The sequence below is a fragment of the Pristiophorus japonicus genome, chromosome 8 (assembly GCF_044704955.1).
Source record: "Pristiophorus japonicus isolate sPriJap1 chromosome 8, sPriJap1.hap1, whole genome shotgun sequence".
NCBI classification, from domain to species: domain Eukaryota; kingdom Metazoa; phylum Chordata; class Chondrichthyes; family Pristiophoridae; genus Pristiophorus; species Pristiophorus japonicus.
The window spans coordinates 92,357,808-92,385,113 of record NC_091984.1 but is presented as its reverse complement, the minus strand read 5'-3'; the positions used below and the strand labels follow the sequence as shown (position 1 = coordinate 92,385,113).

Sequence of the window (27,306 nt, the reverse complement as noted above, 5' to 3'; positions counted from 1 at the left end):
GTGTATATATGGATTTTCAGAATGCATTTGATAAAGTGTCACATAAGAGACTTCTTATAAGTGAGACGTGCTCTTAATGGGAATGTAGCCACATGATAGAGAGAGATAGCCAGTGGGCAGAAGACAATGAGTAGGGGTTAATGGATGGTTGGAGCTATGAATAATGTTGGTAGCTTGGGTGTCTGTGTGTCTGATAAATAACTGACCAAAAAAACGGAGATAAGGTACTCACTGTCAGGAGAATAACAGCACAACCGATATCCTGTCACTCCATGGTACAGGGCATTATAGTTCCCATTTACTGCACCAATGCAGAAACCTGTAGCAATGTTTAATTTTTACAGGGGATTGATGCATTTTGACTTTTACTCTGTGGCCACAGCTTACTGTAGTGCCCGGTTACTATGGTGTTTGTCCATTCCCCAGCTGAATCATCGGTGGAACAGGACAGTAAACAGGTGCAAGTGGACCTGCAGGACCTTGGTTATGAGACTTGTGGAAGAAGTGAAAATGAAGCTGAAAGAGAAGAGGCAAGTAGCCCAGGTAAGTACTGGAGAATCTCGGTGAGGCAGGATCTGTCCTACAAATGCAGTGGTTTTCTTACGGCAGTTTAACATTGTCATAAGGAGTTTCGGAGAGGAGCACGGTGCACAGATAGAGACCCACAAAATGTAGTAGGCCATCTTCCCTAATTATGTTCCTATTGCAGTGAATTCTTGTATCAAGATGAGTGGGACCCTTTATTGCTCATGAGACCCACAAAATTCTGGGCCCTGCAGTTCTAACAATGGATCATCCACTTGAAAAGTCAACCTGTTTTTTCACTTTCAGAATGCTGATGGACTTTCGGTCCATTTCCAGCTATTTTTAATTTCAGATTTCTAACATTTGCAGTTTATTTATTTACTATTGCTCTTTCAATGCGCATTCCTACATAGAAACAAAGAAAATAGGTGCAGGAGTAGGCCATTCGGCCCTTCGAGCCTGCACCACCATTCAATAAGATCATGTCTGATCATTCCCTCGGTACCTCTTTCCTGCTTTCTCTCCATACCCCTTGATCCCTTTAGTCGTAAGGGCCATATCCAATCCCTCTCGAATATATCCAATGAACTGGTCAACAGCTCTCTGCGGCAGGGAATTCCACAGGTTAACAACTCTCTGAGTGAAGAAGTTTCTCCTCATCTCAGTCCTAAATGGCCTACCCCTTGTCCTAAGACTGTGTCCTCTGGTTCTGGACTTTCCCAACATCGGGAACATTCTTCCCGCATCTAACCTGTCCAGTCCTGTCAGAATCTTATACGTTTCTATGAGATCCCCTCTCATCCTTCTAAACTCCAGTGTATAAAGACCCAGTTGATCCTCATATGTCAATTCAGCCATCCCTGGAATCAGTCTGGTGAACCTTCGCTGCACTCCCTCAATAGCAAGAACGTCCTTCCTCAGATTAGGAGACCAAAACTGAACACAATATTTCAGGTGCGGTCTCACCAAGGCCCTGTATAACTGTAATAAGACCTCCCTGCTCCTATACTCAAATCCCCTAGCTATGAAGGCCAACATACCATTTGCCTTCTTTACTGCCTGCTGCACCTGCATTCCAAACCTTCAGTGACTGATGTATCATGACACCCAGGTCTCGTTGCACCTCCCCTTTTCCTAATCTGCCGCCATTCAGATAATCTGCCTTCGTGTTTTTGCCCCCAAAGTGGATAACCTCACACTTATCCACATTATACTGCATCTGCTATGCATTTGCCCACTCACCTAACCTGTCCAAGTCACCCTGAAGCATCTTAGCGTCCTCCTCATGGCTCATGCCATCACCCAGTTTAGTGTCATCTGCAAACTTGGAGATATTACACTCAATTCCTTCATCTAAATCATTAATGTATATTGTAAAGAACTGGGGTCCCAGCACTGAGCCCTGCGGCACTCCACTAGTCACTGCCTGCCATTCTGAAAAGGACCCGTTTATCCCGACTCTCTGCTTCCTGTCTGCCAACCAGTTCTCTATCCACGACAGTACATTACCCCCAATACCATGTGCTTTGATTTTGCACACCAGTCTCTTGTGTGGGACCTTGTCAAAAGCCTTTTGAATGTCCAAAATACACCACATCCACTGGTTCTCCCTTGTCAACTCTGCTAGTTACATCCTCAAAAAATTCCAGAAGATTCATCAAGCATGATTTCCCTTTCATAAATCCATGCTGACTTGGACCGATCCTGTCACTGCTTTCCAAATGCGCTGCTATTTCATCCTTAATGATTGATTTCAACATTTTCCGCACTACTGAAGTCAGGCTAACTGGTCTATAATTACCCGTTTTCTCTCTCCCTCCTTTTTTTAAAAAGTGGTGTTACATTAGCTACCCTCCAGTCCATGGGAACTGATCCAGAGTCGATAGACTGTTGGAAAATGATCACCAATGCATCCACTATTTCTAAGGCCACTTCCTTAAGTACTCTGGGATGCAGACTATCAGGCCCCGGGGATTTATCGGCCTTCAATCCCATCAATTTCCCTAACACAACTTCCCGTCTAATAAGACTATCCTTCAGTTCCTCCTTCCCACTAGACCCTCGGTCCCCTAGTACATCCGGAAGGTTATTTGTGTCTTCCTTCGTGAAGACAGAACCAAAGTATTTGTTCAATTGGTCTGCCATTTCTTTGTTCCCCATTATAAATTCACCTGAATCCAACTGCAAAGGACCTACATTTGTCTTCACTATTCTTTTTCTCTTCACATATCTATAGAAGCTTTTGCAGTCAGTTTTTATGTTCCCGGCAAGCCTCCTCTCATACTCTCTTTTCCCCTGCTTAATTAAACCCTTAATACTCCTCTGCTGAATTCTAAATTTCTCCCAGTCCTCAAGTTTGCTGCATTTTCTGGTCAATTTATATGCCTCTTCCTTGTTAGCCACGGTTGAGCCACCTTCCCTGTTTTATTTTTACTCCAGACAGGATTGTACAATTGTTGAAGTTCATCCATGTGATCTCTAAATGTTTGCCATTGCCTATCCACCGTCAACCCTTTAAGTATCATTTGCCAGTCTAATCTAGCCAATTCACGCCTCATACCGTCGAAGTTGCCTTTCCTTAAGTTCAGGACCCTAGTTTCTGAATTAACTGTGTCACTCTCCACCTTAATAAAGAATTCTACCTTATTATGGTCACTCTTCCCCAAGGGGCCTCGCACAACAAGATTGCCAATTAGTTCCTTCTCATTACACATCACCCAGTCTAGGATGACCAGCTCTCTAGTTGGTTCCTCGACATATTGGTCTCGAAAACCATCCCTATTACAGTCCAGGAAATCGTCCTCCACCGCATTGCTACCAATTTGGTTAGCCCAATCTATATGTAGATTAAAGTCGCCCATGATAACTGCTGTACCTTTATTGCACACATCCCTTATTTCTTGTTTGATGCTGTTCCCAACCTCACTACTACTGTTTGGTGGTCTGTACACAACTCCCACTAACGTTTTCTGCCCTTTGGTATTCCGCAGCTCCACCCATACCGATTCCACATCATCCAAACTAATGTCCCTCCTTACTATTGCATTAATTTCCTCTTTAACCAGCAACGCCACCCCGCCTCCTTTTCCTTTCTCTCTATCCTTCCGAAATGTAACTCCGATGATTATTACCTGTTCTGATCAATCTCTGTACTTTTTCATCCTGGTTTCCCAGCGCACTCTCTGTCTGTACATGCTTTTTCTTAACCCAGCCCCCTATTTGTCTGTTCAGCTGCTGCTGTTGTTGCTGGTGGCAGAATTCAACGCTGCTCACTCATTACTTTGTTCCCGCTTTTCACTAAAAGTTTATATGTGTTACTTGGGCTGGTCTTTTTGTCTGATAACACTCCTGAGAACCAACCACCATACTGCTTTCATTGAACATAGGTATAGTTAAAAGCTGGTGATAATAAGTTCAATTCTCCTGTTCTGGTTAGCTAACAATATACCTGGTGCACTGTGATGTCATAAATATACTGTTGTTAGGGAACATATTATACTGCAGATGCTGGAAATCTGAAATATAAACAGAAAATTCTGGAAAATACTCAGCACGACAGGGAGCATCTGTGAAGAGAGAAACAGAGATATTTACAGGGAGACATGGAGAGTGCAAGGTAGCGCAGTTGTGTTGGGGAAACCCGGTGAGGTTGGGAATACGGAAGTCCTGCCGGATTTAACGGCAGGACCTCAATACAATTATTTTTCTTCCATTTCTGCTCATTAAAAGTTGTAATATCTAATGACCACCGGTCATTCCACGACATCATCCCCACCACATGCAGTGCTTTGTGACATGACTCCCACCCCTCCCCCATCAGAAGACAGACAACAGGGATAAACTCAATCATGACATTGTAAAAGAAAGTGTTAAGTTTTGTCTTTCGAACATTCATTTTGAAAATATTGTGAAAACAAAGAATTGATTCCGGAGAAGCATAAATGGCCATTCTCTGCACTGAATATGATACTATGCTGTTGTCATAGAAAGCAGAGGCTTTGCAGAACCTTTCCTAAGTAGCTTGCAACAAAGTAAGTGAATCTAACTCAGTGATTTAATGGGCTGTTCACTAAACTGAATCAATTTGTTTTATGAACTTTGTGCGTCATCAAGGTGAGGAATGTTATTGCTGGGGAATGGTGCACTTTCCTTTAGGGGAAATCTGGTCAATGCTTCCAGATCAGCTTTGATGCAGAGTTAAGCTCAACAATGTCCCAGATACTTACCGGAAGGCGGGAGGGTGTGGGTGAGGCTAAAAACAGCCCAAGGTCCCAGCAAGGTCGGGGAGACAGAGGTCCTGACAAACTTAACAGCAGGACCTCATTAACATTTTTTAGCTCCGGAACAAATGGACAGCCTGGCCTGCGGGCAAAGGTAACACCAGCAGCGGGAGGCCACAGCCGGCAACCCTTGGTTATGATCCCCAGTGCTAGGGAGGGGACAGAGAGCCCGCAGTTGGGTGTGTGGGGGGGGAAGGGGGGAAGAGAGCCCGGGATCGGGAGGGGGAAAGAGAGCCCGGGATCGGGAGGGGGGAAGAGAGCCCGGGATCGGGAGGGGGGAAGAGAGCCCGGGATCGGGAGGGGGGAAGAGAGCCCGGGATCGGGAGGGGGGAAGAGAGCCCGGGATCGGGAGGGGGGAAGAGAGCCCGGGATCGGGAGGGGGGAAGAGAGCCCGGGATCGGGAGGGGGGAAGAGAGCCCGGGATCGGGAGGGGGGAAGAGAGCCCGGGATCGGGAGGGGGGAAGAGAGCCCGGGGGAGAGAGCCCGGGATCGGGAGGGGGGAGAGAGCCCGGGATCGGGAGGGGGGAGAGAGCCCGGGATCGGGAGGGGGGAGAGAGCCTGGGGGAGAGAGCCCGGGATCGGGAGGGGGGAAGAGAGCCCGGGATCGGGAGGGGGGAGAGAGCCCGGGATCGGGAGGGGGGAAGAGAGCCCGGGATCGGGAGGGGGGAAGAGAGCCCGGGATCGGGAGGGGGGAGAGAGCCCGGGATCGGGAGGGGGGAGAGAGCCCGGGTTCGGGAGGGGGGAGAGAGCCCGGGATCGGGAGGGGGGAGAGAGCCTGGGATTGGGAGAAGGGGGAGAGAGAGCCCGGGATTTGGAGGGGGGGCGGGGAGAAGAGAGCCCGGGATCCGGAGTGCTGAGGGTGGAGAAGGCCAAAGGCTTCATTGAGGGCCCAGGGCGAGCACTAAAAAACAGGAGACATATCCCCAACCTGCTGTGTTGGTTGCCATTTTTACGGCAGTGGGTAGCAAGGTGCGAGTGTCCCATCTTGGAGGGGGCAGGGACATTTTATTAACATATTGAAATCAGGTTCCCACAGCGCAATTCGGATCCTTATTTAAATTTAACAGAGATCCCCCACCCCAAGCCCCGATCTGCAGGCCGTCCAGCCATCCAGTTGCCGGGAACAGTCTCCAAGGGTCCTTGGCTGCGATCTACTGCAGTTGGTTTTCCCACTTGGCAACCGGCCAGCCTGTCAATTTGTCCAGCTGCTGGGCAAGAAATGGAAGAAAAAATTATAATGAAGTCCTGCCGTTAAACTCGTCAGGACCTCCATGTCCCTGGCCTTGCCAGGTGTCCCCCACACTACCGTACACCGCCTCCCCATAAATATCGGGGCCACTGTGTCTAAAACTCAACCTCGGGAAAGAACTGCTGACTGAACTAATGTGACATTTTACCAATTCCTACACCAGCCATCCTATGGTCTCTGTGTGAGGTTCCCAATTTAGCACCAAACAATGGGCAGTTTTGTGTTGTGGGTTCATGCCCATGAGAAAATGGATTGAGACTGTTCAGTCATTTTACACTGAATCCTTATAGATCCTCTTCACCCATTCTGCTAACCATTCCACTGAAGTTTCAGGATGTTAAATGTTAAAATATAATCTTCCTTCCTCCCGCTGAACCTGGTGGGCTTTTGCTTATTGGGAGATTTCAAAATTCTATATTTCTTCCAGTTCCACCGTGAGAGTAGCCATTTACTTTTTAAGTGTCTGATTCCCTTTTAAATTTACTCATCACCCTTTGTAAGTAGCCCATGGAATGAATTAAGGGTTGCTTCCATGTGTTTTTCCCCCGAGCCCCTCAACTCTGCTATGTCAGGCCCAATATGGGCTTGGAGCTCACCCACATTATGTAAATATAGCTGACCCCACAAAAGACTGAAGGGTAGAAATTGCCCCCCGCCCGAAACGGGCAGCACGCACCCCTTTTCAATGACTTTTACCGCAGCTGTGGTTGAGGTCGCCTCTTGAGCGAAATTCCCGCTCTTTGTTGTTTTTTTTTATTCGGATCCGGAAGTCGCTCTTAATGGGGGTGGTGACTACACGAGAGGGGCAGATATGCGGCGGTGGCAGCACCTGAGGGGCGGAAGTTGGGGGCTGTGTGAATTCACCGCCGAGATGACGTAATCATAGCGCCGCGTCACCAAGGCTCTCCTCTTCACTTAAAGGGGAGAGCCTTTGCAATTTTAAAATTTCAGCCCACTGGGCCATCAGGGAGAGTTTCGGCTGGGCCAGTGGCCTGGCACCCGAGAGGGGGTGCCAGGCTGCCCGCTGGCTGCGCAGCCGAACCCGGGGGCATAATTGTCGGGCCGACATGGCAGTCAGCCGACAAAAACAAAAACATGGCGGCAGTGGCTTCCCTTTAAGGTTTCCCTTTCCGCCGTTGCAGAAGGTCACAGCCTCACTGGACCATCGGAAAAAACAGGTTTTGGCACCACCGGGCCGGCCGAAGATTTTCAGAGGGGAATGTCATGTGGAGGGTTAGCTCGGCAGTGCGCACGGTGATGTTGCTCATACCGCGGATCGATGGCGGCAGAGTGGGAGATCGGGGCACCGCCGGGAAACCTCGGAAGAACAATTGGGCTATCGGCAGCCTGTGCACAAAAAGTTGGCGGCCACTCCACTCCGCAGTGTGACAGCAGTTTTGGTAATCGGCCTTAAGAAAAGGGACAATTTCGGTCCCTAAAAGTTAAAAAAAAATGCTAATAATGCCCCATCTGACACAATACATTCAGGGAGAGGGCCGGGGAGAAAATAATTTCTAAAAGAAAAATGAAAACAACCTAATTATACAGTTGCTATAATTTATATTTTATTTCAATATGATCGTACAATAGTATTAAAACAATAAATGTCTCTCATACTTTAAATAAATGCCTGTCCTCACTGTTGTATAACCACTGTTGACTACAGTTACAGGCCGATTTTATGCTGCTCCTATTGGGTGCTAAAATCATCGATTCCTGACATGCTGTTGTTGGCATCAACCAAAGTGTAAACTTGTTGAATTCACTGAGGGTGATCGCTGGGAAAACTTTTTTTTTTTACTGGGTCACCCAATTAATTGCCGTATAAAAGCAAACACAGAGTGCCAAGATCTGCTGCTGGACCCGGAAAACCTTTGCCACACTTCTGTGTCATACATTGAAAATAAAATAGCTTTTTCTCAAGGCTCATACCAACATTATACAAACACTGCTGTATTTTTAATACATAAAACAAAGGTTTTGCAAACGCTGTTTGGGTTTTTTTTTATGGCTGGCAAAGCCAGTGGTTGACATAATAAATGTGGAGGCAGGAGACTGAGGGCCCAAAATTCAGTACTGCTGGAAAGCTGGTGCTCCTCCCACTTTTTTGTGGCCATTAGCGCCAAACCTTTGAGTGGCTGGTTAGCATCACGGTGGAACTGAAAGAAATATAGAATTTTGAAATCTCCATTAAGCAAAAGCCCACCAGGTTCTGTGACCTGTTCAGCGGGAGGAAGGAAAATCACATTTTAACATTTAACAAGCCTGAAACTTAAGTGGAATGGTTAGCAGAATGGGTGAAGAGGATCTATTAGGATTCAGTGTAAAATGACTGAACAGTTTCAATCCATTTTCTCATGGGCATGAGCCTACAACACAAAACTGCCCATTGTTTAGTGCTAAATTGGGAACCTCAAACAGAGACCACAGGATGGCTGGTGTCGGAATTGATAAAATGTCACATTAGTTCAGTCAGCAGTTCTCTCCAGACACTGGAACCTCTGCTTAGGGATGCCTACGCACTGCTCGATGATGCACCTGCTGGCACAATGAGCATCATTGTATGCATGCTCTGGCGCTGTCCTGGGATTCCGCAGAGGACTGAGCAGCCAAGTGGACAGGGGATATCCCTTGTCCCCAAGCAGCAAACCACAATCCTGATTCGGGCCGGTGAAGACGGCGGGCACATTGGTCTTGCGCAGAATGAACGAATCATGGCTGCTGCCTCCCTTGCCCACTACCTGTCAGCACGGTGCTGACAGCGACACCTTCTCCTGCGTGCCACCCTGCTTCTGACCAAGTGTCGCCCTCCCAACACTCCTCCCATCCTCAGGGTGAACCCTGCCAAGCAGGTCTCTGCAGCCCACAGGACTCCACTAAAGAGTCAGACCTGAAAGTTGTACAAAAGTACCGGGGTATGTGCAAACCTCTGAGCAGCACTCAGCAGGTTTAATGGAGCCAAAACAATTAATAAAACTAGATGAAAAGCTAAATACTGCAGATGCTGGAAAATGAAATAAAAACACTAATAAGTAATAAAACTATTTACCTGCCAAAGGGCCCCAACAGTGTCACGTTCGAGCACCGCATTGAAAACCTCGCAGGGGCACTGTCGGGAAAAGTCCTACCTTTTCCTTGGTGAATTTCATTGTCCTGGTGGCTTTTCAGCAGTCTGCATGCTGCTTCCTTCTCCGCTGGAAACTTACCTTTATCGCAGCTTCATTGTGTCGTTTCCGGCGGAAGTGAACACCGTTCAAATCCTCCCCGAGCTGAATATGGCTCGGGGAGGGAAAAGTACCCGACCGCGGCACCCGATCGATTTTTTTCGATTGACCGCCCAAACTCCACCGTAGCCATCCCTATGGGGATGGTGCATTTCGGGCCCTGAGTCTCTAGTGATGGAGCCTGCATAAACCTTGAACCCCCTGTTGGATGGTTGGCAAATTGAGCAAGGACAGGATTGGGCTTGGGTGTGACATCTCCTGTGTTTGAGTAGCCTCTCAGCCTGCACTGTCGAAGCCCACACATATCAAATGGGTTACTGGGCAAAGATACTGGAGGATGGCCGGATTATCTCTCAGCAGTCCAGAGGGGTGAAAATTGTAGAAAAAGAAGAGAATTTCTATTCAGTAGCAAAGAGGAATGATCAGTGGAAGAAATTAATTTCTGTTAATGTTTTATTTCTTAATGCAGAATACGGTGAAGCTGATTTACAAGAACACACATACCCATGCTACAAGGAGAATATGACTCAACGGCACTCTTTCTTAAAGAACCCAGGCACCTCAACCTCCCACCCTGTCTTTTCTCTCCCACTGTCAATCAAGTCCTGCCTCAGGAAGGGGCTCACATTTGAAAATGGTGGGAAACCTAATGACATTGCCGTGCTGCAAGAACACGTCAGTGACCTCAAAGCGCAACTGACTGAATCAGACAAAATCATCCGCAGCCTGCAGTCTCGTATCCGCTCCTTTTCCATGACCAGTGATTATGCCTCCAGCCTAGAGAGACCACATAACATTGCTCAAGGTGATGTATTTGAAACTTTGCAGCTTGACGAGCTGGATGATGATGATGATGATGATGATGATGATGTCTGGCAGTCCGATGGAGGTGACCATTGCCAAGCGATGACACAGTCCAACACAGAGATAAAGAAGCTCATTCATAGGGTTACCACACTGGAAACACAGCTAAAGAGTGCCAAAATCGAAGGTCCTTCATCTAAAAATGCCTCCTGGTCAGGGTAAATATACCAAATCATTCTTTTGTATAATTGTTAATTGTTTTTTTTTCTCCCTTTGCAATTTACCTCCTCTCCTGAAGGCAGTTACACCTGCTGGATGTGGTTCTTTGGACACTAGCAGTTGTGCAGCACCTCACCCACGTGGCCACTCTTCATTTGTGAGCTTGAATGCAGAGTATTTGGCCGGCTGTTTTGACAGTTGGGGGCCATCACTGTTGAACCTGATCCTGTCATTACTTCCTCTGTGCACATGTACACTTTCAGCAATGGCCATTTGATAGTGATAATTGAGTGCAAGATTCGGCTAATTACCACCTTCCCAACCTGGAAATATTGAAATGATCTTTAGCAATTCAGAGCTGCTATGATACAGGTTGAATAACACAATATACACCATGGGTAATTTTAAGAATTTGTGCTTCCAGCACAAAGCTTTGGCCATTGGGATCACACATTGGAAGTTATAGCGTTTGCCCTTCATGATTAAAATCAAAATGAATGAAAATTGTAGATTTTCTGGTCTGTAAAGCTCAGACCACTCAATGCAACAAGTATATGTATCAAGTTCTCATTTTCTTCCCTTGGTCATCATGGCATTGTATTCTGAACTCTGGGAGGGAATGAGCTTACTGCAGAGGCCAGAGTTGGCCTCTGGTCAGATAGTAGGGGGTGCTGAAGCATTATCCAAGCTGAAACCCTTCCTTATTTTATATTCTATCCCATCAGTTAAGAACATGGCTTGTCTCCTTCTAATGCTGCAATGGAAGCCTGGTCAAAACAAATGACTTGTCTGAATATCAGTTGAGACTGGTGTGTGATCTTGGGATTCTCAGTTCACTTGCACATTGCACCAGAAGAAAAAAAAAGACTTGTTCACTTTATCATTATTCTCAAAAACCTCTCGAAGCATTTCACTTTCAAGACAATATTGTCAACTATTTTTCACACAAGATCCCATAAACAGTATTGATCTGAATGACCAGTGAATCTTTTCTGGTGATATTGGATGAGGGATGAATGTCCTCCAGAATACTGGAAGAAATCCCTGCCATTCTTTTAATTTTGCCACGGGATCTTTAATGTCCATCTGGACAGACAGAGACTTGGTTTAAAGTCTCATTCGGAAGATGGCACCTCCAACAATACAGCACACTTTCAGTACTACACTGAAGTGTTAGCCTGGATTTATGTCCTCAAGTCTTGGAATAGGCTTGAGCCCACAGCCACCAGACATTCCATCAGAACATCTTTACCTTACTTTCCTTCTCATCCTTATTTTTCCTTTTCTTTCTCTCCATTGAATTGGTCCTGTTTTACATTCCAGGAAATATGACTGCTTAATCCAGGCCCAGGCACGGGAGCTCTCCCACCTCCGTCAGAAGATGCGTGAGGGCAGGGGTATCTGCCACATTCTGAAACAACACCTGGGAGACACTACCAAGTCCTTTGAGGAGTTGCTCAGAGCAAATGATATTGATTACTATATGGGACAGAGCTTCAGAGATCAGCTGGCACAGGGAAGCCAATTGGCAGAGAGGATCACTCATAAACTGACTGGTCGTAAGTTGTTTCTTGAACTGGTATTGTTCAATCATACTGTTGTACAGTACAGTGTTACATAATTGTCATGTGTATTTCTGTCAGAAAATTAGTGAGGGTTCCCCCAATGGCTGAATGAGTAAATGCAATGCATGGTCCAGCCACTGGGTTATGAGAAATAGTAAGGTCCAAGCTCCTGACCTTGTTCTGTACAGCGTTAGCTAATCTCAGCCAGGTTGGCAATAAAGAAAAAATAAATAAATTGCATTTATATAGCGCCTTTCACGATCTCATGGTGTTCCAAAGTATTTCATAGCCAATGAAGTACGTTTGTAGTGTAGTCACTGTTCTAATGTAGACAAATGTGGCAGGGTCCCATAAATAGCAATGTAATAAACAACCAGATAATCTATTTTGGTGGATGGTTGAAGGATAAATGCTGGTCAGGACACTGAGAGCAGTTCCCTGCTCTTCTTGGGATCTTTAATGTCCACCTGAGAGGAGAGATGAAGCATCCATCTCATCTGAAGGACAGCGCAGGAATCACTCAGTACTGCGCTGAAGTGACATCCTATATTATGTGCTCACATCTCTGGAGTGAGGTTTGAACCCACGACCTGAGAGGCGAGAGTGTTATCACTGAGCCAAGGATGGCTCACATATAATCTCCTCTCTCCCTAAATGAAGAATTCCTGTTCTTTCATTTGTGATAGTTCACCATGCTGCATTTGAACATGTGGCATAACTAGTAATTGAAATCCATTTAATTCCTTATTCTAATGTTGCACCTGTAATTTTTTTTCGCAGGAGACCCTTTGGACATCATTGACAAAGGAGACCAGGAACTGCTTGTTGTCAAGTAAGGCATTGACACTGAATCATTCTGTGGAATTTCAAGCCAGAGATTTGAACAAGCGTCTTTCAGATAGTTAATGAGTGATCTAATATGACACTAGTGTACAGCTGCTTAAAGATTTTGCCTGAAATTCTTCTATTACTTTAGCAGTTGTCATCCCAGTGAGTTACTGTTGCTACTAAAATAGTAGAGAGATGAATTTGAGATAAACCCAATAAGTATTCATACCCTATTACCCCATGCTATAATGTCAGGATCACTGTGTTTGCAGGAAGTTATTGGCTGCTCGAAACACCTTACGACTTTATAATCTTGGCACCAGTGTGTCGTACTCCAGTTTCTGACGATAGTGGACTGACTGATCATGTGAGCATACAGTGACACCAGGTTATGATATAATTGGGGTACAATGCTATCAGAGAGCAGTATTACCAAATACAGTATCTCTCCTCTCAGGTATTTGATAAGGAGGCTCTCAAGAGGCTTGTTAGAAAACTTAAGGTATATTGTGTAAGAAGAAATGTAGCAACATGCGTAAAAAGTTGGTCATGGGAAACAAAGGACTGGGTTAATCGGTGTTGCTCATTTGGGGAAGGGTTGGAAGTGCAGTACCTCATTGCGTGCTGGAAGTACACCGACCGCCATATTGGTCCCCAGCTGACTCCTTCGGATAGGCGCTGCGCATGGCCTGTCCACCACCCACCTGATTTACACTCCACATGAAAATCATCTCAAGAGAGTGAGAGAGACCACTCAGACATATGAAAAGAGAAATAACAGAGAGGGAGACAAACGAGAGAGAAATAGAGCACATAGACAGCAAGATAGGTCATAGATACTCGAGAGAGAGATACCACTGAGAGAGGGAAAAAAAGTATCAAAGGAAAAGACAAACATAGATTGATGTAGAGCCCACAGTGAAACGGAGCAAAAAATATATATATCACACAGAAAGATGGCGAGAAAACACCGAGGAATACAAGCAAGCTAGAGAGAAAGCAATGTCACTTTATATTAGTGATTCCCTCATTAGCTGTTAAATGTTAATCCTTATAAGAAATAAGGAATGACATTGCATATTGTCCTTTTCATGCTAGTGTTTTTTGAATGTAGAATCAGTTCCAGCACAACATGAATTTTTTAGGTAGCTGCCCAAAGGGAAATGAACTAGACTTGACTTTGGCGAGGGAGCAGGTGCTGTGCTATCAGCAGAGATCGCTATTTCACTTAAAGATCCTCATACCATTCAGTTAAAGGCACAGTATACAGTAACAGCAGCATAGTAACACAGATTGATGTAGAGCCCACAGTGAAACGATGCAGAGCATACAGTGACACCAGGTTATGATATCATTGGGGTACAATGCTATCAGAGAGCAGTATTACCAAATACAGTATCACTTGGGTACAGTGTCATCAAAGTACAGCAATACTTTACAGCATCGTCAGATTATGGCATCATCTGGATACAGTGCAAGCTGGGTACATTATCATTAAGACACAGTGTCACAAGAGTACAGTGAATATCAGAATACAGAATCACCAGGGAACAGTGAATCAGGGTCTAGTGTCATCATCATTCAAAATCATCATCCACAAATGGGGGAATGTGGCGGGGCGGGGCGGGGTTGAGGGGGGGGGATGTGGCCGGAAGCAGGACTGTTTCTCCTTCGTCCAAAACATACTGTACCCGCACTAATGCTCGCGCCCATCCCACCCTGCTCCCCTTCCAGAACCTGTGTGAGGGCAAGGTAGCCAGCCCAAATTGGTCATCCTCAAATTGGCGTGCTGCCTCTGGATGCTAGATTGGCAACCACAACTTGAGTCTTTGGCTACTGGTGCACACTATGAACACATCACCTATTTTATGAAAATGGGCTTAAGTCAATTTTCTCCTCTTTAAATTTGATTTACACACAATTTTCCTTTTCTACCAGTAGTGTCATCCCGAGGCTCATCTGAGATTGCACCAGGAGTTGTGAATAATTATGCAAATGAAGTTAGAGCAGAAAATTGAGTGATATTATTCGGGTCGGTAATCAGAGGACTCGGGTTTAAGATAATTGGCAAAAAAAAAAGCCAAAAGGGCAATGAGAATTTTTTTTTACACAACAACTTATGATCTGAAATGCACTGCCTGAAATGGTGATAGAACCAGAGTCAATAGTAATTTTCAAAACGGACCTGGATTTAACTTGAAAAGGAGACATTTGCTAGACTATGGGGGATGAACAGAGGAGTGGGACTAATTGGATAGCTCTTTCGAAGATCTTCAAAGAGTCGGCACAAACATGATGGGCCAAATGACCTCCTTCAGTGCTGTGTGATTCTATGATTAACTCCTGAGATTCGGGCAGGTCTTAAAACTGTGCAAACCAAGTTCAGATTCATTTACATATGAAGATAAAAATTGCCCTCGGTATTAATTTATAACCTGCAAATCGGCCAATCACACTGCACCTGTCATTGTGCTAACTTCTTAAGCAGCTAGTGAGCTACTCGAAACTGCAAAAATTGCAATTTGTTTCTTAATTCTGTGAGAAAAACTGAACTAAAGGTGGTCAGGACAAGTTGTTTGGGTAAACCTGACACATCCTCTGAATTCTAGAGCCAGTAGAACATTATCATTGGCAGTCCCTCGAAATCGAGGAAGACTTGCTTCCACTCCAAAAGTGAGTTCTCAGGTGACTGTACAGTCCAATACGGGAATTATAGACTCTGTAACAGATGGGACAGACAGTGGTTGAAGGAAAGAGTGGGTGGGGAGTCTGGTTTGCCGCACACTCCTTTTGCTGCCTGCCCTTGGTTTCTGCATGCTCTCAGCGATGAGACTTGAGGTGCTCAGCGCCCTCCCGTTTGCTCTTCCTCCATTTAGGATGGTCTCAGGCCAGGGATTCCCAGGTACCGGTGGGGATGTTACACTTTATCGAGGAGGCTTTGAGGGTGTCCTTGAAATGTTTCCTCTGCCCACCTGGGACTCACTTGCCATGTAGGAGTTCTGAGTAGAGTGCTTGCTTTGGGAGTCTCGTGTCGGGCATGCGGATGATGTGGCCCGTCCAACAGAGCTGGTCGAATGTGGTCAGTGCTTCGATGCTGGAACATTCTATACCAATATGAAGACCTCCAGTCAGAATTTGAATAAATTATTGTGCACTGTATCTCACTTGACCAGACATAAATGACTTTAAAAAATTGTTCAGGCATTTAAGAACCTGGCTGAAGAGCACATGAAAGTGCAGCATTGTCAATCAAAAGCAGAGTTGTCCTTATCAGTTACAAATGGGGATTAAATCGGGAATGCAAATTTGTTAGTTTCTTCACGTCAAGAGGAACACTCAACATGTGTTCATATTTACCCAAACCTCCCTGCTTAAAATTAAATTGTTGATGAGCTGGCGCAGGCATTAACTCTGACACCAGGTGGTTCTAACCTCCTCTTGACACGAAGCAGCTAGCAAGCTTTCTTTTCCGTTGAATCACCACATAATTACAGAATTTAATATTTAAAATGGGGAGTAATCTACAACGAAGTCCTCTGTTACTTCGGCCTTGCTACGACAACCAAGATACTAGGGAAAATGCAAACTCTTTCTCAGGCATAGGGAGTTAGGGCTCATCAATGACAGTATACAGAAACATGGAGGGCTGAAATATCTTGGGCTGGATTTTTGATCTCGTGCCGCCCCTGTTAGGAGCTTCCAGCGCCACGCCGGGACATTCGGTGCCGGTTTCGACGGGGCACGGAGCAGGTGCAGCGACACCGGCTCAATTTTTGGCTGCTGTCCGATCCGTAGCACACTGTAGAGTGCCTTGCTGGCTCCGCCTGCAGAAGCTGGCAGTCCGAGCTGTAGTGGCTGCAGTGAGATAAGTAATGTCGACTTCAGGTAAATGTGATTGTTTTTTATTTATTTTTTGTGATTGATGTGGTGGCGTGAGTTATTTATTGGGAATGTTTCTGGTGGGTTTTTTCAGTTGTTTTTTTTCCCCCCCCAGGCCTCTCTTAGCTCGGGATTTTCACTTGCTCAGCCAGCCTAGCGCCCTAAAAGAGGTGTTTAACGTCTCCCTTAGCGCTCCACCCCACACTCGGGGCCCAGCTGATGAATTTTGCTGATTGAGGCACAAACTGTTCGTGGGCGCAAACTTTACCGCCTTGCCACCATTACCGCCCCGAAATGAGCAGAACCGAAAATCCAGCACCTAGAGTTTTTAAAAAAATGTAACAGAAACCATCAATCAGCCAACTCAAAGGTGACACTGACTCACTTTTTCATTATATAGACATGCACGAAGGATATGCTTCTGAGAAAATGGAAATAATGGCAATTTTTTTGGTATAATTTAAGTCCCTATGGGAAGGAATTTCATTAATATTTTCTAAACCTGATATAGTTTCACTCTGCTATATTATACTCGTGCCCATAGAATCCTGCAGCAACTCGAGGCTAATTTCTGCAGCAAGCCCAACCAAACTCTGTGACCGGAGAATGTAGGTTCTGCAGCGAGTCTGGGGAGTTTCAGACACATCAGACTCGATATAATAATTTTTTTTTTTAAATGCTGTATAAAGACCGTGTCATAATGGTGGCATTTGTTTAGAAAGTTGTAACATCATCATGTAATCATCTGTGAGTGATGATTTTGGCAAATGTGCTTTTTTGTTTAGTCGGTGAGAAGAATTGAACAACATTATCAGCGATATGATGACATTGCACACAAGTTGCATGATGTTTCTCTTTTGTCATTTATATTATTGCAAAGCAAGTTTGGAAACAAATTTCTCCCTCATTCTTTCCTGCCAGTAACCTGTGTGCTTTTAAAACCCAAGTGTTACATCACAAAACTGATTTACCTCAGCACAAAGGGAAGAATTCCTCCAATCGTGAACGCAGGTGAAATCATGAAAACATTCTTCGAGAATATTTTAATGATTTTGTTACAAACTCTGAGTATTGGGAATCTTTCCAATGTCATTAATGCATAGCAACCAGAGGAAATCTTCTCCTCTGTCTTAATATTTTCAATTTCAGTTGTGACCTGCACTGTGGGCCATGACCTTCCACCTAGGTTTATCCATTTAAAATGAATGCTTTATTGTGCAGATGGTGCCCTTTTAATTGCTTGTTTTCCACCAAAGTAAAATTATCCATATATGGACATTTATTGGGTATTTCATTTTATAGGATAGAAAAGTCATTTTGCTGTAAGAAACTTAAGACAGCAGACTCAATAAAACTGTTTGTAAATTCTACCAAATCCTGTGGGAAATGTGTTAGGTATTGCAAGCATATTAACAATTATAAAATTATTTTTGAAAATCCAAAAGAGGACAGCTGGGGCCTTTATTCAGCTCCAGCACTTTCAGAAAGCTTAGGGCTGGCCTATTTTCTAATGGTTGACTCTTGACCTGGATGTGTGTGGAGAGTTGGATTTTCATTGGTGCAACAATTGAGCTGGCACCAGCGTGGGAGCAGAAGGGATGGTTGGCAAAAGTATTGAAATTTTGCTTTCAAATTTGAATTGTGCAGACAGGCCAGTTGGCCATTCTGATTGGTTTGCCAGCCATTTTAATTGAGTTTGTAGGTGACCATGTTGCCAATCTGCACCCTCAGTGTTGGAGATAAGAACTCAAATGGTCCTGTTATTTTTTTTCACGTGAAGTTCACATATGTTCTGCCCTGTGCCCCTTGGTCTCCTTGGGCCACGTGCCGACTGAGGCACAGAGGTTCAGTGCCTCTCTTCCAAGCTTCCATCACCACTGCTGTGAGTCATCCAAGGCATTCCAGGCGAGCTTTACTATCCCATTTTGATGTGTCCTCTGTTTTGCACCTCTGGGTGCTTGAGATTGGGAGCACAGCAGAGCAGTGAATCAAACCGCTGTAGCTCCACTTCATGCACTTAATGTTGATACGTAATTTATTTTTATTGTAAATCTTTTACATCTCCATACCTCAGTATTTTGCCTTCCTCCTTCTGAAGCATAGTTCTGTGGTGCTGACCACCCCTCTTGCAAGCAGCCACATTTCATATGTGACTCAAGAAGAGCTATTCATGACGTGGAGCATATGAACTGATCATAGTTTTGTGCTTACATGATGTGCACTTTAGGAGTAACTGGACAATAATAAGGAGTAGGAACGCTAGCTGAATTTTATATTTTCTCCCTTTTAGGCCAGGGTACTGAGACCCGTTAAACATCCCCACTGCTGCCCTAACTAAGATTGGCTAATTTGGCACAGACAAGAATTGAACTTGAGCCCTTCTTGGTCTGTAGAGCTCAGTACCACACCTGGCAGTGCATTTACCTACTGAGCTGTTGAGGAAGCTAAGCTTACATTGGTTAATTTAGGTCAATCTTCAATGTACTCATGGCTCAGTTGTTAGATGTAGTACCTGGTGTGGAGCAGAACCATTCAGACTAGGACGTTCCCAGATTTGATTCATTGTCAGTGCTGAGTTAGCTGATCTCAGCCTGCTGGCAATGGCAATACTATACTTGGCCTCAACGTCCTTGGGCTGGGGTGGGGATGGTATAGGGTTTGAGAATGGCTACTGACCTGAAATTATGTTATTAAAGCAGCACAGCTCATAAAACCGCTTAATATTCTGCCAGCATGAATTGTGCTGGGAATGCTAACCATGGCTGAACACACAATTTCTTTCAGAGCTCACAGGGTTTGGGGGAAAATGAGGAATTAGTGGATTACAAGCAGCATCCAATCTCAGCACATGGCCCCATCTGTCAGGACTGTGCCATCAGTGGCCCGTGCCTCCCAGCGTTCTGTAATCCGGTGCGGTGGGTCTGTATCGCAGCACTCGGCAGCTGTGCACTTACTATGCTGCAGAGAGTCAGAGAGCTGAAGTGCTTGTTTTAATGCTTATAGGCAAGACCTCAGATGAGCACTCTTTACAGTGCTAGATCTCAGCAATAACTTTTAAAAGAGATATATTTCTTGTATTTCCATTTATAAAATGTCTGTGAAAATGGTCTTTTCATCATTCCTGTACCTGAACGTATATTTTAGAGAGAGTAGCAAACTTGTAGGGCTGTGAGGTGGGTTCAGGGGTCATCATAGACATACGGCATGAAGCTCAGATGGCTTGTGAATATGTTGTGACCCCGAAGATTGACAGCCTTTAACTTCAGAAGCATAGGTGCTGGCCACCCTTCCTGCAAGCAGCCATTTTTCTTCAAAAGAGTACAGATGAAGACGGCTCTTCGGCATGTTTGATCTCATCCTTCCAGTGTATCAATCCCACCATTTTTTCATTACAACAACCAACTGTTGTATATATCGCATTCAATAATTACCTTGTAGTCTTTCATTTCTAAATTGAGAACTGCAGGCATTGTGGCAGCTGATACAGAAAGTCACACAACTTTCAGGGTTGGTCATCTCGTCACTCAGGCTGATTTTAACTCCCAAGGTTTCCGGCGGAAAACCGCAGGAGTCAGTTTGTTTCCAATCCGATCAGTGGGAGCATCAGGACGTGCCGATTTTAACCACCAGTTGATTAATTGCAATGGCGCAAAGCAACTTCCAGCCTTGCAAAAATCAGGCAGCCGGCATAGAGGTGTTAGGAAGGGGGTTCCCGGAGGGTGTCGTAATGATTGGGGGCGGGGGGCAGGGGAGGCCTAAACTTTCCTTTTTGGTCCTAGAAGAGAACTCCCGTTCCTCCCATCACAGCCAAGCGGGTAAGTGATTGCCTAGTGGATTGGTGAGTATTTGATCTTTTTCTTCTTTTCTGATCAATAGGAAACCTTTGGCATTGTTGCCAAATTAAGTTAATCTAAGGCTTAAGTCATTGCAGGAGAGCCCAGACCCGTGTCATGCTCCTGTGCTATGTGGGAAATCAGGGACGCTACCAGTGTCCCTGACTACTATGTGTGCAGGAAGTGTGTCCAACTGCAACTCCTGACAGACTGCAGTGCGGCACTGGAGTGGCGCATGGACTCACTCTGAAGCATCCGCGATGCTGAGGATGTTATGATTAGCACGTTTAGTGAGTTGGTCACACCGCAGGTAAAGGTTACTCAGGCAGATAGGGAATGGGTGACCATCAGGCAGAGCAGTGGAAGGAAGGTAGTGCAGGGATCCCCTGCGGTCATCTCCCTCCAAAACAGATGCACCGTTTTGGGTACTGTTGGGGGAGATGACTCATTAGGGGAAGGCAGCAACAGCCAAGTTCATGGCACCATGGGTGGCTCTGCTGCACAGGAGGGCAGGAAAAAGAGTGGGAGAGTTATACTGATAGGGGATTCTATTGTAAGGGGAGCATAGGCGATTCTGTGGCCGCAAACGAAACTTCAGGATGGTATGTTGCCTCCCTGGTGCAAGGGTCAAGGATGTCTCGGAGCGGCTGCAGCGCATTCTGGAAGGGGAGGGGGAACAGCCAGTTGTCGTGGTGCATATAGATACCAACGATATAGGTAAAAAATGGGATGAGGTCCTACAAGCTGAATTTAGGGAGCTAGGAGTTAAATTAAAAAGTAGGACCTCAAAGGTAGTAATCTCAGGATTGCTACCAGTGCCACGTGCTAGTGAGAGTATGAATTGCAGGATAGTTCAGATGAATACGTGGCTTGAGGAATGGTGCAAGGAGGAGGAATTCAAATTCCTGAGGCATTGGAATCGGTTCTGGGGGAGGTGGGACCAGTACAAACCAGACGGTCTGCATCTGGGCAGGACCGGAACCTATGTCCTAGGTGGAGTGTTTTCTAGTGCTGTTTGGGAGGGATTAAACTAATATGGCAGGGGGATGGGAATCTATGCAGGGAGACAGAGGGAAGTAAATAGGGGGCAGAAGCAAAAGGTAAGAAGGAGAAAAGCAAGAGTGGAGGGCAGAGAAATCAAGGGCAAAAATCAAAAAGGGCCACATTACAACATAATTCTAAAAGGACAAAGAGTGTTAAAAAAACAAGCCTGAAGGCTCTGAGTCTCAATGCGAGGAGCATTCGTAATAAGGTGGATGAATTAACTGTGCAGATAGCTGTTAAAGGATATGATGTAATTGGGATTACTGAGTCATGGCTCCAGGGTAACCAAGGCTGGGAACTCAACATCCAGGGGTATTCAATATTCAGGAAGGATGGACAGGAAGGAAAAGGAGGTGGGGTAGCGTTATTGGTTAAAGAGGTTAAAGCAATAGTAAGGAAGGACATTAGCTTGGATGATGTGGAATCTATATGGGCAGAGCTGCAAAACACCAAAGGGCAGAAAACGTTAGTAGGAGTTGTGTACAGACCACCAAACAGTAGTAGGGAGGTTGGGGATGGCATCAAACAGGAAATTATGGATGAGTGCAATAAGGGTACAGTAGTTATCATGGGTGACTTTAACCGACATATTGATTGGGCTAACCAAACTGGTAGCAGTACTGTGGAGGAGGAGTTCCTGGAGTGTATAAGGGATGGTTTTCTAGACCAATATGTCGAGGAACCAACTAGAGAGCAGGCCATCCCAGGCTGGGTCTTGTGTAACGAGAGAGGATTAATTAGCAATCTGGTCGTGCGAGGCCCCTTGGGGAAGAGTGACCATAATATGGTGGAATTCTTCATTAAGATGGAGAGCGACACAGTTAATTCAGAGACTAGGGTCCTGAACTTAAAGAAAGAAAACTTCGATAGTATGAGACGTGATTTGGCTCGGATAGACTGGCGAATGATACTTAGAGGGTTGACGGTGGATAGGCAATGGCAGACATTTAAAGATCACATGGATGAATTACAACTATTGTACATCCCTGTCTGGCGTAAAAATAAAACTGGAAAGGTGGCTCAACTGTGGCTAACAAGGGAAATTAGGGATAGTGTTAAATCCAAGGAAGAGGCATATAAATTGGCCAGAAAAAGCAGCAAACCTGAGGACTGGGAGAAATTTAGAATTCAGCAGAGGAGGACTAAGGGTTTAATTAGGAGGGGGAAAATAGAGTATGAGAGTAAGCTTGTAGGGAACATAAAAACTGACTGCAAAAGCTTCTATAGATATATGAAGAGAAATAGATTAGTGAAGACTCCAATGTAGGTCCCTTGCAGTCAGAATCAGGTGAATTCATAATGGGGAACAAGGAAATGGCAGACCAGTTGAACAAATGCTTTGGTTCTGTCTTCACTAAGGAAGACACAAATAACCTCCCGAAAATACTAGGGGACCAAGGGTCTAGCAAGAAGGAAGAACTGAGGGAAATTCCTATTAGTCAGCAAATTGTGTTAGGGAAACTGATGGGACTGAAGGCCGATAAATCCCCAGGGCCTGATAGTCTGCATCCCAGAGTACCTAAGGAAGTGGCCCCAGAAATAGTAGATGCATTGGTGGTCATTTTCCAAAATTCCATGGACTCTGGATCAGTACCTATGGATTGGAGGGTAGCTAATGTAACCTCACTTTTAAAAAAAGGTGGGAGAGAGAAAACACTGAATTATCGACCGGTTAGCCTGACGTCGGTGGTGGGGAAAATGCTGGAATCAATTATTAACGACGTAATAGCAGCGTATTTGGAAAGCAGTGACAGGATCGGTCCAAGTCAGCATGGATTTATGAAAGGGAAATCATGCTTGACAAATCTTCTAGAGTTTTTTGAGGATGTAACTAGTAGAGTGGATAAGGGAGAACCAGTGGATGTGGTGTATTTGGACTTTCAAAAGGCTTTTGACAAGGTCCGACACAAGAGATAAGTGTGCAAAATTAAGGCCCATGTTATTGGGGGTAATATATTGATGTGGATAGAGAACTGATTGGCAGACAGGAAGCAAAGAATGGGAATAAACGGGTCCTTTTCAGAATGGCAGGCAGTGACTCGTGGGGTACCGCAAGGTTCAGTGCTGGCACCCCAACTATTTACAATATACATTAATGATTTAGATGAAGGAATTGAATGTAATATCACCAAGTTTGCAGATGACACTAAGCTGGGTGGCAGTGTGAGCTGTGAGGAGGATGCTGGGTGACTTGGACAGGTTAGGTGAATGGGCAAATGCATGGCAGATGCAGTATAATGTGGATAAATGTGAGGTTATCCAATTTGGTGGCAAAAACAGGAAGGCAGATTATTATCTGAATGGTGACAGATTAGTAAAAGGGGAGGTGCAACATGACCTGGGTGTCATGATACATCAGTCACTGAAGGTTTGGAATGCAGGTGCAGCAGGCAGTAAAGAAAACAAATGGCATGTTGGCCTTCATAGCGAGAGGATTTGAGTATAGGAGCAGGGAGGTCTTACTGTAGTTGTACAGGGCCTTGGTGAGACCACAGCTTGAGTATTGTGTGCAGTTTTGATCTCCTAATCTGAGGAAGGATGTGCTTGCTATTGAGGGAGTGCAGCGAAAGTTCACTAGACTAATTCCCGGGATGGCAGGACTGACATATGAAGAAAGACTGGATTAACTAGGCTTATACTCACTGGAATTTAGAAGAATGAGAGGGGATCTCATAGAAACATATAAATTATGACGGAATTGGACAGGCTAGATGCAGGAAGAATGTTCCCGATGTTGGGAAAGTCCAGAACCAGGGGTCATAGTCTAAGGATAAGGGGTAAGCCATATAGGACTGAGATGAGGAGAAACTTTTTCACCCAGAGAGTGGTGAACCTGTGGAATTCTCTACCACAGAAAGTTGTTGAGTCCAGTTCGTTGGATATATTCAAGAGGGAGTTAGATGTAGCCTTTACGGCTAAGAGGATCAGAGGGTATGGAGAGAAGGTGGGAGTGGAGTACTGACGTTGTATGATCAACCATGATCATATTGAATGGCGGTGCAGGCTCGAAGGGCCGAATGGCCTCCTCCTGCACCTATTTTCTATGTTTCTATGTTTCCTTTTCCCACAAAGGAAAAGAAAAAACTTACCTCACAGGGCCTCATTCACGTCCCAATCCTCTTCCGATCGGCTTCAGCCTGGCAGGAAAACCGCAATGGCTTCCAGATTCAGGTCTGAATTAAAATTACAGTTGGGGCCCAATGAGGTTTCTTATTTATCAAAAGAACCTGCCAGCGTCAGGCCGTTGCCTTTGCCACCTGCTCAGAAGCGCAGGTTAAAAGCAGGATCAGCGTGAAGCAGGCGGGTAAGTCACCCTGGACATTTTAACTGCTCTGTTATCCAGGAGGTTAGGATTTATGCCCCCCACCCCCCCATTGAGTTTTGTTACTGCCAGGCAGACCACTAGTAAAAGTGGTGCTAAGAACATAAGAAATAGGAGCAGGAGTAGGCCATTTGGCCCCTCGAGCCTGCTCCATCATTCAGTAAGATCATGGCTGATCTGATCATGGACTCAGCTCCACTTCCCTGCCCACTCCCCAAAACCCTTAACTGCATGCTTTAACCTCTAAAGAGGAACTATATGGTAGGAATGTCCAACCATTTGGAGCTGGGGCTAGATATACATGTCACAATGAGTGATTGAGCCACGTATGATTATGCAGAAATGTGAGCTCTCATACACAAAAATTTGAATACCTATACACGATAAGAGCCACTTTTAAAACCTGCTGCATTAGGGTTTGTTGATGAAATTAAGGCAATTTGATAGAAAGGAACTTGGCCAAAGGACAGAAAACAGAGATTTTCAGACTTGAGTGTTCCGCAGTGGTCATTGTTGGAATCATTGCTCTTCTCAATATTTATGAAGGATGTAGACTTGCGAATATGGGATACAATATATTTGTAAACAACCCAAAAATCAGGAGTATAGTTAATGTAAAAATCATAAATAGAAGCATAGATTACAAAAGGACATCGGTCATTCTAGATCTTTATAAATCATTGTTTAAGTCTCTGAAATACTCTCCTTCTTTAAGACCCTTTTTCAAACCCATCCTTTCACCAAGCTTTTGGTCAGCCCCTTCTACTGGCCCAGAATTTGTTGGAGCGCTGAATCTCATGGCATGCCCCATTAATTAGACTTGTTCCTTCCCCTTTCAGCTCAAAAATTTATGCTGGAAGTGCGAGCTGATAACAGCGCAGCAAGAGTAATGGGGCATCTGGGACCTTGGTTTCTAGACCGTTACTCAGGGTTAAGGACATCTCCTCTGGGCTGGAGTGGAACTTGGAATGGGAGGGGGAAGATCCAGTTGTCATGGTCCACATAGGTACAACAAAGAAAGAGGTTCTGCTGAGAGATTATGAGCAGCTAGGGGCTAACTTAAAAGGCACAACCACAAAAGTAATAATCTCTGGATTATTACCTGAGCCATGAGCAAATTGGCATAGGGTAAATAAGATCAGAGAGATGAACGTGTGACTCGAAGATTGGTGTGGGAGAAATGGTTTCGATTCCTGGCGCACTGGCACCAGTACAGGGGTAAGAGGGAACTGTTCCTTGGGGACGGGCTTCACTTGAACAGTGCTGGGGACTAGTGTCCTGGTGAATCGAATAACTAGGGCTGTAGAGAGGACTTTAAACTAAATAGTGGAGGGGGGAGGGTTCGGGTGAGCGGAAATTTAAAAAGTCAAAGAGCTAGGAGAAGGCAATAGAGAAGGATAGCATTGGGGAAAATGATAACCAGAGTGTGACAGGAAGGGTCAGACTGTATAAAAATAAGAGTGTATCAGAAAGTGGGGTCAAAGTAGGGAAAAATAGTAAAAAGACAAAATTAAAAGCTCTTCATCTGAATGCACGCAGCATTCGTAACAAGATAGATGAGTTGACGGCACAAATAGATATGAATAGGTATGATCTGATAGCCATTACAGAGACATGGTTGCAAGGTGACCAAGGCAGGGAACTGAATATTCAGGGGTATTTGACAATTCCGAAGGATAGGCAGAAAGAGAAAAGAGGTGGGGTAGCTCCGTTAATAAAGAATGAGATCAGGGCAGTAGTGAGAAATGATATTGGCTCAGAAGATCAAGATGCAGAATCAGTTTTGGTGGAGATAAGAAATAATAAGGGAATGAAGTCACTGGTGGGTGTAGTAGTCAAGAGGCCCCTAACAGCAGCTACACTGTTGGACAGAGTATAAATCAAGAAATAATGGAGGCTTGCAAGAAAGGTATGGCAATAATCATGGGCGATTTTAATCTTCATATTGATTGGACAAATCAAATTGGCTAAGGTAGACTTGAGGAAGAGTACATAGAGTTTATGCGGGATGGTTTCTTTGAACAGTATGTTGTGGAACCAACCAGGGAGCAGGCTATCTTGGATCTGGTACTATGTAATGAGACAGGATTAATAAATTATCTCATGTTAAAGGATCCTCTAGGCAGAAGTGATCATAGCATGGTTGAATTTCAAATTCAGTTGGAGGGTGAGAAAGTTGAGTCTCAAACCAGTGTCCTGATTTTAAATAAAGGTGATTACAAAGGTATGAAGGCAGAGTTGGCTAAAGTAGACTGCGAAAATAAATTAAAGTGTAAGACGGTTGATGAGCAGTGGCAGACATTTAAGGAGATATTTCATAACTCTCAACAAAAATATATTCCAGTGAGAAGGAAAGACTTTAAGAGAAGGGAGAACCATCCGTGACTAACTAAGGAAGTAAAGGATGGTATCAAATTGAACACAGTGGCATACATGTAGCCAAGATTAGTGAAAGGCCAGAGGATTGGGAAATTTTTACAAACCAACAAAGAACATCTAAAAAAATAATAGCGAGAAGTTAGATTATGAGAGTA

The 27,306-nt window shown here is 44.9% G+C and overlaps 1 protein-coding gene across 9 annotated transcripts in view; it reads left to right on the top strand.

Moving 5' to 3' along the window:
• pde4dip (phosphodiesterase 4D interacting protein) overlaps nt 1-27,306 on the top strand; it is a 310,412-nt gene that overhangs the window by 196,033 nt on the left and 87,073 nt on the right. For all 9 annotated transcript variants that reach the window (XM_070887097.1, XM_070887096.1, XM_070887095.1 and 6 more), the window contains 4 exons: nt 427-543; nt 9,748-10,300; nt 11,625-11,860; nt 12,647-12,698. In XM_070887097.1, coding sequence (XP_070743198.1) covers nt 427-543; nt 9,748-10,300; nt 11,625-11,860; nt 12,647-12,698 — 958 coding nt within the window. The remainder of the gene's footprint in view (nt 1-426; nt 544-9,747; nt 10,301-11,624; nt 11,861-12,646; nt 12,699-27,306) is intronic.